Here is a 12,058-nt window from a genome sequence, read left to right on the forward strand (position 1 = left end):
GTGTATGTGTGTTTAAGTACTCCACGTGTGCTGACGTACCGTTGACAGGCAGTAGAGCATTGCTGCTCAGGTTCAAAAGACTGGACACATCAGAGTCCGAGAGTCCAGACTTGTAATGCGCCTGCTGTTTGTCTCGCGTCTTGGCAGCCGCCGGTTGCGGTGCAGGGGGAGAGCAGCAACAGCAGCACGGCTGATAAAGAGGAGGGCAGAGACAGACAGAGGGCAGGACTGGCAGGGTGCGGCTGCTTCAGTAGCATCTGAGCTCGGGTCACTTCCATTTCCATCTCAACTGAGAGCCGCGCGCCACTGCGCAGTAGTCAAACAGTCGAGCCGGGAGCCAGAAACCGCTGCGGGGACGCGCACTCTGACCGCGACTCAGCGCAACCAGGGCCCGCCTGCAGACGACTCTCAACGCGCGTGCCAAGATAAACGGAACTTCTCTATTTATTCCCCCTGTCTCCGCTTGGACCGAGAGAAAGCGAGTTTTACAGACCTGAGAGGAGGACTGACGAGCTGGCACCATCCTTTCCGTCAACCAACTGCCTGAGGAACCCAACGTCTGCCGGGGTGTCTTTCCGTGCGTAAAAGGATGGTGAGCGCCAGGTGTCCTAATAGACTGGTCCTCCTCCCCCTCCGGTGATCTTGCGCGGGGACTGAAGCTGAGATTTGGGGGAGGAGGGTCGCTTTACCATCATCTTCACCATCTTTGACACTCCATATTTTGGAGTGCCCGCTGGCACCGGCTGGCATGAGACTCTCCACAGCAGCGGCGCTCCTCACCGGCTTCATCTTGGCTTTCTCGCCTGCGTACGACAGCTGTGGACCGGGCAGAGGTTACGGCAAGAGACGAACTACAAGGAAACTCACGCCTCTCGCTCTTAAGCAGTTCAGTCCAAACGTAGCCGAAAAAATGCTAGGAGCCAGTGGGAGATATGAGGGGAAGATAACTCGCAGCTCCGAGCGCTTTAAGGAGCTGACGCCCAACTACAACCCAGACATCATTTTCAAGGATGAGGAGAACACAGGTGCGGACCGCATGATGACGCAGGTGAGGCAGACGCACGGGGTCCATGAAATAGTCCATGGGAGCCGTTCGCTCGGCTAATTGTTCATTTATCACTCAGTTGAGATTTTTATCCAAAAAGGATTGAAAGGGATTGTTCACCCAAAAATTGTAATTCTGTCATTATTACTCACCCTCATGTTGTTCCAAAGACTTTCGTTCATCTTTGAAACACAAGTTGAGATCTTTTTGATCAAATCCGAGAGCTTTTTTATATGCAACTGCTACTTTGACACTTGAAAAAGTTTATAAAGAGATCAAAAAACTAATCCATATGAATTGAGTGGTTTAGTCCAAATTTTCTGAAGTAATGCGATTGCTTTATAAGAAGAACATATTTGATTTAGGCTTTTATCCATATATAAACATTCATCAATACATCAGTTGTGGTAAATAGAAGCTCAAGTATGCTCGCTTGACTTGCGAGAACCAATGAGGTTTATTCTCGTTTTACGCAGCACGTTTGAGCTTCCGCAAGAACCAATGAGGTTTGTTCTCATACATCAAGCCTGATCAATGTTTAAATGAACTTCTTTATGAACTTTTTGAAGCGTCAAAGTGGTAGTTGCGTAGCTGTCAAGTACAGAAAGCTCTCTGATTTCATCAAAAAGATTCTACATTTGTGTTCCGAAGATGAACGAAAGTTTTGCGGGTTTGGAACGACATGAGGGTGAGTAATTAATGACCGAATTTTCATTTTTGGGTGAACTGTCCATTTGATGTAAAACTCTTTACTCTCCTTCATGTTGTTCCAAACTTGCATGACTTACTATCTTCTGTGGAAGAGAAAATAGAGAAGTGTCAATTTTTTTTTTTTTTTTGTCTTTACAATAGGAGTCAAAAGTATCAAAACTGTTACAACTGGCTACAAACATTTTTAAAAACATTTCTGTGTTCTGCAGAAGAAAGAATTACAGTTTTGGAGCAGCACCTGTGAATAAATGAGGACCAATGTTGATTTTGGGGTGAACTATCCCTTTAAGCATTTTTATCAATGAGACAATGGTGGTAGTTAATGGTACAATCAGGTTTGAGCCTATAGCCTTCCTACACCACCATCTGCCTTCGTGCAGTTGCTTACTATTACTAGTACTGCTACTATTTAATATACAGTAAAGATCCATAGCATTAGTTCAGGGTACTGCAACATAGGTTAAAATTTGCAGTGGGCATCAGAAAAGGTAGGATAAGAGATAATTCAGAGAATATGGTAAATAAGGTCTGCAAATTATTAGTGACTTCACTTATAATGCCTGGGTCAACAAGTGATGAAGGGTCTTTATTATCAGTGAGGTTTGAACCTACAGCCCTAAGTTTCTGGCCCAGATCTTTAACAGACAATTATTACTGCAATATTTCTAATGCCATTATTGAGTTTACCATACAGTGTCCTGTCCTCTGTGCGCAATAAATCAGGGCACTGTCCTATCGTCAAACTGTCAAAATTGCCGTGGACTTCAATAAAGGTGTGGATTTTATTTTGAAAAGTTGAGATAAATCCTCGAGAGAATTCAAGAAAGACTTTCATCCAAAGTGACTTCACTTATTATAGGGACAGACCCTCTGGAACAGCATGTGGTTTATTGTCAGTAGTATGTTGAGTTTATGACTGTGGGGTTCGTACCTTCAGCCCTTAAGTTACCAGCCCAGATATTTGCAGACTGCTCTACATTACTTGTGTAGTCACTAATCAATGGCCTTTTTGAGGACCCTTTGCTCAAGTCACTTTTCTTTTACTACTGTCTCATAGGTGAAAAATGGTTGTGGAATGTATGTGGGGATAGAGACCACAGTTTTTTTCCTTGGGTTCATTCAAGGTTTCAGGTCTTTCAGTCTTCACAACAGAGAATATGGGGGCAGGTTTCGTCAAATTAAAGACACAGTAGTCGTCAGGTTATTTTATAACCACATATTTGAACTTTCTCCCACGGGGCTCTCGCTCAATTTATGTGAATGAATGAACGCAAAAAGGGGTGACTGTCAATAAAATGGAAGGGAAGGGAAACCTGAAACGTTTAATTAAAACAGTGCCGTCGCTGTTTTAAGCACGATTGGAAAAGAAAACATTAAACTGCCCTTGTAGATTGAGCATGACCTGTGACTGTTTTAATGTTTACACGTATGCTTAAACACGACCGCTCGTGATTAACGACATACACCCCCCTTTTTGAAGCGTCAGATATTTTTTACGACGTTGATGTGGTCCCGAGTGGAATTTATTTGACTCCAATCTCCCCCTCACCTAAAAGTATTTATATCAGCTCTTTTCCTCTGAATGCCCACATGTTAATGTCCAGGAGAGCCATGTGGGAACTGAGGAGGGGCTCATAGATCTCACCCCGTCTTTACCTGTCACCTCTCAGGCGAGCGCCGCGTTCGTTTACCTGACCTTCACGCGATTTATGAGGGCCAAACTGCGGCGACGGCGGAGGACAACCTCTGGTCTGTTTTTCCTTTTTATTCTGTGTTATTTTTTTGTTTGTTTTCGTAGCGTACGTGTGTAAAAATAGCCGGCTTCTCATGCATTTAAGCCTTAATTACACACATATTTTTCTCCACCTTATTTTTGATTCAGGCGGCGAGTGGCCCCGGCGCTCTCATACAGGCGCGAGTGTTCAGGGCCCCGTGCCGTCGGTGCGCGCGGGGTGAATGTTTGTGTAGCCCGCGGTTAGTGTGAAGGCTCTCCTCCTGAAAAGCCGTCGATCTACGCTTTGAAAGCAAAACTAACAGAGTTCACGGGCTGATTTATGAAGTCCAGTTCACTTTTGCGACCACAACGAAAAAAGCTGAAATCCACACCGCTATGTGAATAGCCATCTATTACAGCTCGCCGAGACGCTATTCTTATCGTCCAATCCGGAGACATGCTCGGAAAAAATATTCTTCATAAATATCTATATTTGTATTCTTAAAACTAAAAAAACATTTTTCCATTCAGATTGGCATTTCTGAAATGATGCCAAATGTAGGCTACATATTTCTAGTTAACCATAAACTACTGTTTCCTTCTGCAGGTCACCGTAAACCGGTTCTACAGAGTTGATCAATCTTGGTCTTTTTTTAAGATACACTGGAACTCTTCAAGGTCCAGGAGCTCATTATTTCAACTTTTGGATTGGGGAAAACTGAAAGGGATAGTTCACCTAAAAATAAAAATCACTTAGGCCTACTCACCCTCACGTTGTTCCAAACCTTTATGAGTTTCTTTCTTCTGATGAACACAAAAGAAGTTATTTTAAAGAATGTTTGTAACCAGACTTTTGACGGTAGTCATTGACTTCCATAGCAGGAAAGAAATATGGAGGTCAATGGCTACCGTTGACTGTCTGGTTACCAACATTCTTCAAAATATCTTCTTTTGTGTGGACCAAAAAAAAAAAAGCATTTAAAGTGAGGATGAGGGTTTTGTTCTTTAAGGAAAAATGATCCCATTCATTCTGTTGTTCCAAATCTGTATGACATTTCAAATGAGATGTTTTGAAGAATGTTCACGCTGCTCTATTCCATATAATGAAAACATTCACTAAAAATGTTAGTCTTTGCTGTAGAATTCTGTTCTCATTTGTGTGTCTGCATATATTCAAACTTCCTGATTGGTTGTGTGATGTACGAGAACCAATGGTGTTTGGCATCTGATGTCAAACCTGGAGTGCTTTGTCTTCACCTGCAAGTTTATGAATGAATTAGTGAATTTCCATATATTTCTGTGAAAATGAAACAAGAATGAAATATGAGATCTATCCAGGGGTCATTTTTGTAGATCATCCCAGAAGTTCTCATCACCCTAGTCTTAGCCTCAGACGTCACGAGATTATCACCCTGGTTCCTTTAACAAAAACCAATAGGATTTTTTCCATTGGCATGTAGAATGTTGCAGGAAATAAGCTCTGTAACCAATAAAAGTTTATTATTCTTACATGTTTTCTTCAAGAAAATCTTTACAAATGAACACAACCTTTAAAGCCTAAACGCAATCTTCAGAAGTAAAAAGCTAAAGTTAAGCTATAAACAAAGTACACCACGGTTGTATGACTTCATGGTTGTCTCTAATAACTCTTTCAATCTTTATTTAAAATCTACAACTTGGAAAGTTTGAGTTACAATAGTTTACAAGAGCGTAAGTAGAAGCTGTAAAAGTGGACTAGTGAGTCGATTCGTTTTTTTCAAGACACACACAAAAAAAAAACGCCCTTCACAAGTGAGGTATTACTGATGTATTTTATGTTGCAGAATAAAATGTGAAAATATCTTGAGCATGTGTTCACCAAAGACCTTATTTCAGGCATTTAGCCAAAAACTCATTCAAAAAACCCATTGACTGCAAGATAATGGAACTCATCTCTTGGTTTTAGGACTCATTCCTGCAGCACTTAATAGTACAGACTTTTAGTGAATACGGTGAATATGGTTTTTATTTTAAGTCGATAACACCTGGTGTGTTTACCATATGCGTTTATCATTTGAGAAAGAGCAGTGTGAACATTCTTCAAAACATCTCCTTTTAGGTTTCAAAGCAAGCCATACGGGTTTGCACATATATACAGGTTTGCATACAAGTATGAGTGTGAGAGACTGCATTATCATTGTTGATGCTTTGACTGTAGTCTAAGCATTTGCTCTGTGTACGTGTTTTGGTTTCAATGGCCCTCAGAGACTCAACAGAATAACCAAACACACTGGCACTATTTTTTCCCAATCCATTCCTCTCCCAGCCTGGACTCTGATAGTCCAGTATCCACTGAGGCCAAGCACAGCTCTTAGAGATAGATCCTAATAAGCACAGAGACATCAAATCACTGAGCTTAGACTAAAACAGATAGTCCACAGAGCTTTGTAGGGTAGCTATTGAGTGGAAAGGTGGGTCTCCAATTCAGAGAACAGAAATAGATGGTTTGATGGCACAACTATGTAGTGAGGACTTAGAACGGCGACATCAAAGAATCTCTGCCGTCAGTCAGTAAGCAATTTGTGACCACTTAGTTGGTGGTTATCCAGTGACCTTGCATGTCTCGTGGCCTCTGGTTGAGACAGGGATTTATCAGCCCACGGGCTGAGTGTGTTTGTGCTAACCACAAATGCGTCAGTTCTACAAATGGCTGTCAGGATTATATTTGCCATTGCTCACCGCATTTCTCACCTAGCAACTGCTTGCCACAGGCTTTTTGACATGAGCGTACTAAAATCCATATTTCTTGCAGGAAACTCACAAATTCAAGACAATGGCCTTGTGTTCTTTCTTACTCAGGCACGCAAAGCCTCCTTCTGTTTGTTTAATTGGTAACTTATGTATCAGAGTTCAGCATTCAGTTGGGTTTTTTAAATACTGTCGCACCGGTCATTTACGCTACATAAACCACCAGAAGTACATTCTTATATATTTCCTTGTGAGACATTGTGAATGATTTTGAGTTGCTGTCACAGACAATATAAAAATGTGTCACCGTAATCATGGTTACTGTAATGTTTTACATGACTTATTTCTGAATAGCTCACATTAAATGCATGTAAATGATTAGCCTGGAAGGACAACAGATCATAAAGAATAATTAAACTAGAATAATCAGGCACTTGCTGCTTTAGCTGCCTGGCAGAGTTATTCGATATACTATTTATTAATATTTTGAATGTTTTATTTTTATATTTTTGTGTTTCCATTTGATTACATTTTTAGTTGTATACTTCAAATTGAACTTAACGAAAATAATAAATGTTGCATCGGCAAGTTTTGAAAAAAGATTTTATTGTATTTAAAAAAAAAAAAAAAGTCATGGTTTTAGTTATAGTTAACAGTAATAACTCTGTTATCTGGTAATCATTTGATCCCTTGTTTCTCAAATGTTTTTTTTGTCTTTTGCAGCGCTGTAAGGATAAACTGAACTCCCTGGCCATCTCTGTGATGAACCTGTGGCCTGGCGTGCGTCTGCGTGTGACGGAGGGCTGGGATGAAGACGGACATCACTCTGAAGAGTCTCTGCATTATGAGGGCAGGGCTGTTGACATCACTACCTCGGACCGCGACCGGAAAAAGTACGCCATGCTGGCCCGTCTGGCAGTGGAGGCCGGCTTCGACTGGGTCTATTACGAATCCAAAGGCCACATACACTGCAGTGTCAAATCAGGTGAGTGATGAGCTGTGTTTGTGTTGGGGTTGTGCATGGGGGAATAGGGCAAGTGAAAAACAGACTAGTCCGACTCCTTACAAATGAAAGGTGGGAAAAGGAAGGAAAGCAATCATGGTAGGATAATAGCATGTGACTTATTCATTAGCAAGTCACCGTGAAACACCATTTCTGAGCGAAACAGGATATTCAATGAGAAAAAAGTGCAGGTGGGACTTCATTTTATTTATGGGGAATTAGTTGGATTGAGCAAGGATGCATACAATTGATCAAAAGTGACAGTAAAGGCATTTCTAATGTTACAAAATATTTCTATTTAAAATCAGTGCTGTTCGTTTGAACTTTCTATTCATCAAAGAATCCTGAAAAAATGTATCATATAATATAACATAATATTAAGCAGTACAACTGTTTTCAACATTGATGATAATAAAACATGTTTGCTTGAGCAGCCAATCAGCATATTAGAATGATTTCTGAAGGATCATGTGATCATCATGAGTAATGATGCTGCAAATTCAGCTTTGATCACTGGAATAAATTACAATATATAAAAATATTTAAATATAAAATAGGTAAAGAGATTCCATAGATGACAGAGATGTTAAACTGTGATAATATTTTACAATATTACTGTTTTTACTGTATTTTTGATCAAATAAATGCACCCTTGAAGAGCGAAGCGGAAAGAAATTTTAGGATGATGAGGATTTTAAGTAGTTTTTAAGATGGTAAATAGGATAAAGTTTGATTTCATGTTACTTTTTTAATCTAACCAAAACTAACAAAGCTTCTCACAGCCGTGCAATGTGAGAGGATGAGGGCAAGAGATGGACTGTGAGAGCATACAGAAGGAATCGCATTAGACTCATGTTTCAGCGCGCACTGACTGTGGGTTATGGGCTTTCTAATGAAGAGAGCCGTGCTTGATTCATCTTGGGATCATTTCTTTGCTTCACATGATGACTAGATTAAAACAGCACAATCTTGCAGCACTGGGCCGTCTGATGAATGCACTCACTCCTCTGTTCACCATTTCTAACATTTACTTTCACCTTTCTTACTTTTCCAGCTGTGCTTCACCTTGATTCTTATTTCCATGCAAGTCTGCACAGACTTCATGTAGCTTTAGCATCGCCCATTTAGCTTTTAGCATACATGCTATTTAATCTTTTCTAGTAATTTCTATTAATCAAACGGGGGGTGGGGGGGGGGGGACTTTGGGGGAAGCAGATTGACAATTAAATATTCTTATATCTTCTATTATATATCTCCAATTATACAATTATATATCAATCTCATTCATCACCCTTTCAGCCTTTATTGCAACATAATATTGTGAAATGCATTAGCCATTTGCAGGCTCACACAGAATCATCTGCTCAACGCATAAATATAAATGTAATCTGCACACACAGAATTCCCTGAAAACGCCACAGATTTGGCAGAACACTCGTCAATCAGAAACCTCTACTTCTGCATGCTCGTTTATTGAAGATTTCAGCCAGCAACTAAATTATGAATAAGCACCTACGTTTAAAGCATTTTACCATGTTTAAATCCATTCTGCAGACTTTCCTTTCGAATAGTCTGCAGATTAAGTATAAGCCTGACTATTTGTTGTTTTTTTGGCCCACCTTTTATACAGGTGTGATTTACTATTTTGTCTTTTTACGTACATTGAGTTTCATAATAAAATCTTTAATATTCATCATCTGTTTCTCTGTTTTTCCTTTTTCTTTTCCCACCATTTTCTTTCCTTTTGTTCCTCTTCTCCTGTCCTTTCTGCCCAGATCGTTATGCAAGTCAGCTGACATGATCAGAAGAAATACAGGGGTTTTATACCTAGCTTATGTGTATATATATATTATGTATATCTTGTAATTTGTACAAAAACATGGAGTCTGGCAGTGCCAGTCAAGTCAGAATCAGTCCACTAGGAGGCACTCATACACCAACATCCCAATGAAGAGGAAGTTAAAGGCCTAGTGATTCGCCACCCTGGCCAATCACTTTGAGGATGCCACACTGATCCTATTTAACAACTCAACCAATCACTGAGGCAAACACCGTAGGACCAACCAATGAATGAAGGGTCGAAAGGCCAGAGGTATATCAGTGAGTGAGAAGTGAAGATTAGAAACAAGGCATTGAATCCATTTCCTTAATGAATCATTTTCTATTCCTTTCTTTCTCTTTTCAATCCTCTCTTCCATTCCTTCCTCAATCTTCTCTTCAGATCACTCAGTAGCCATAAACACGGGGGGCTGTTTCCCTGGAGAGGCTCTGGTGACAATGGAGGACGGCACACATAGACCAATCCGAGACCTGCGAGCAGGAGACCTTGTTCTGGCCTCAATGGGAAGTGATGGGACTGGCGACCTCGTCTACAGCGAAGTCCTCACCTTCCTGGACCGTAGCCCCATTGCCCAGAAGCACTTTTATGTGATCAGCACTGAGGATGGGGCCAACGTCTCCTTAACAGCAGCTCATTTACTGTTTGTCTGGGTTGGAAACTGCTCCAGAGGGGGCCAGCCAATGCCGGGTGCCCTCCGGGCGATATTTGCCAGTGATGCCCAGCCAGGGCAGTGTTTGCTGATCGTCGACGAAGGGGAACTCAGGAAGCGTGTTTCGCGAATCACTCGAGTGGAGGTGCGGGAGGACCAAGGGGTTTTCGCCCCACTCACTGCCCATGGGACTTTGGTGGTGAATGGCGTGGTCACCTCATGTTACGCCGCGGTGAACAAACAACGGCTAGCTCACTGGGCATTTACGCCTTTACGCCTGTTGTACAGCTGGACCGGACCGGATCGGATCCTTAAGAACGGCTTACACTGGTACTCTCAGGTCCTACTCAGTGTGGGAACACTACTGCTAGACTCAGAACTTTTCCACCCGTGGGCCTTAGAAGAAAATGAAAGATGATGGATTGAAAAGAAATGCCGAGATGGGCGAAAAGAGTTGACTGAATGCTCAGGGTTTGTGACTTAAGGCAGGGTTCACCAATCTCAGTCCTGGAGGGCCGCTGTCCTGCAGAGTTTAGCTCCAACCAGCTCCAACACACCTATTTGAAAGTTTCTAGTATGCCTAGTGAGACCTTGATTAGCTGGTTCAGGTGTGTTTAATTGGGGTTGGAGCTAAACTCTGCAGGACATCGGCCCTCCAGGACCGAGACTGGTGAACCCTGACTTAAGGGGATAGTGCTGAGTTAGACGAAATGCATACCATAAGCAGACTTTTTAGTTACTTAATAAAGGTGAAGTGTGTAACTCACGCCATGGACCCTTTTCACATTTGCAGGGTTCAGGGTCATTGTTGGGTAAACTTCTATTGTGGTGAATGGGAGATGATAGCAAATATAATTTTTGCATTCCCATTAGCTCAAATACCAAAAGAAAACCCCACAATAGTGTTTCCACAGAATTCGAAAAAAGGAAAAATATTTGAGCGATTGATTGCAGAAGTCAGAAGAGAGAAAGATGCCATAAATTTGCCATCACTCCCTCTGCCGTTGCATTAGAAAAACTCACACAGCAACGTTAACTAGGTTTTTTTAAAGCTGTCCTATTGTGTTTTTTACATTGTCAACTTTCTTTAGTGTGCGATGTTGCTGTTTGAGTATGAAAAAGGTCTGCAAAGTTACAAAGGAAGTTATTCTCCTTCAACAATCAGCATTGTTTCTTAAACTCCTTTAAACGCCTCGATTGTAGTCTTGAGTTTTCTTCCGGGAACGAACATGTTACAATATCCCTCATTTAGAGAATTCCTACCCAAGGCATACGCAAAAAAAGAGATCGAGGCCTGGTAGAGTTGCATTAATAGTGTTCAAAACTTGCCGTTATGGTAAGGGGCGTGGCATTTCCGAAACGGATGACCAATCACAACACACTGGTCCCTCCGACCAATCAGAGCACATTGTAATTTTCAGAAGGAGTGGATTCATAGAGCGGGAACTAAACAGGGGTGCATTTCCCAAAAACATTGCTAGCCAACGCATCCCAGAGCGTTACTGACAGACTAGGAAGATAGGTGCTGCAACAATGTAAAATATGTGAAAAATAAGATGTTTTTCGAACATTCAGGCATAAAAACCTATTCTGGTAGACCCCAAAAACAAAATCAAGTCTTTGAAAAGGTGCATTTTAAGTCCCCTTAATGCAAAGGTAATATAACACAAAGTTTAGTCTAAATGTACAATACATTTGAATGTGTCATCACCGTCTGTGAAAAGGGTCCATTGGTTGAGTCAATGTTGCTGTGTTGGGCTCATCAAGATGCTCAAACAAATGGAGAAATGGCAAAGTGTTTACACTTTTCAAGAGAATCATCCTTACTAATCTCTAGATAGAATAAAGAAAAAATATTTCACATCGAAAATAATTACGCGCATCACCTGTAACTGTAAAAAGAACTGATTGCAAACTGACCTCTGGTCTTGCTTCTTACAGGAATTGTGAGAGACCAAACATTGTCTGTGCCTTGTGTATGTTTGTTTGCTATTCCCGTATTCCAGTCTCCTTCCTCATTAGATTGTCATCAATCTTAAGACAATCTGTTAAACTAATTTAAAAATGTGCTTTGTAATATCATTATGGTAATATAAGGTATTCAGGTAAAGTATTTAAAATCTATTTTTGAAATTAAACTTCATACAAATTATTTATTTTGTCTCATTTTTGGTCTTTGCTGGCTAATTTCTCTAATATTAATTTGTCATCTGCTGGATGTTTTTTCTTTGTCAGTGTTTCTCAGCGTTTTTGATTCCAAGCCAAGACCATCCTATCTAAGCTGATTTTCACTTCAGGTTAATTCTGTGAGGAAAAAAACATAAATAAAAAATAATGATGATATAATCATGATATGTTATGATGTTAGT

At 40.8% G+C, this 12,058-nt stretch overlaps 1 protein-coding gene across 1 annotated transcript; it reads left to right on the forward strand.

Moving 5' to 3' along the window:
- Nucleotides 1-10,173, forward strand: ihhb (Indian hedgehog signaling molecule b). Its single transcript, XM_079884447.1, has 3 exons — nucleotides 1-1,048; nucleotides 6,921-7,182; nucleotides 9,422-10,173. The coding sequence occupies exons 1-3, from the start codon at nucleotides 749-751 to the stop codon at nucleotides 10,105-10,107; spliced, it is 1,248 nt and encodes a 415-aa protein (XP_079740573.1). The 5' UTR covers nucleotides 1-748; the 3' UTR covers nucleotides 10,108-10,173.
- The last annotated feature ends 1,885 nt before the right edge of the window (nucleotides 10,174-12,058 follow it).

Source organism: Squalius cephalus, assembly GCF_949319135.1.
Source record: "Squalius cephalus genome assembly, chromosome: 10".
NCBI classification, from domain to species: domain Eukaryota; kingdom Metazoa; phylum Chordata; class Actinopteri; order Cypriniformes; family Leuciscidae; genus Squalius; species Squalius cephalus.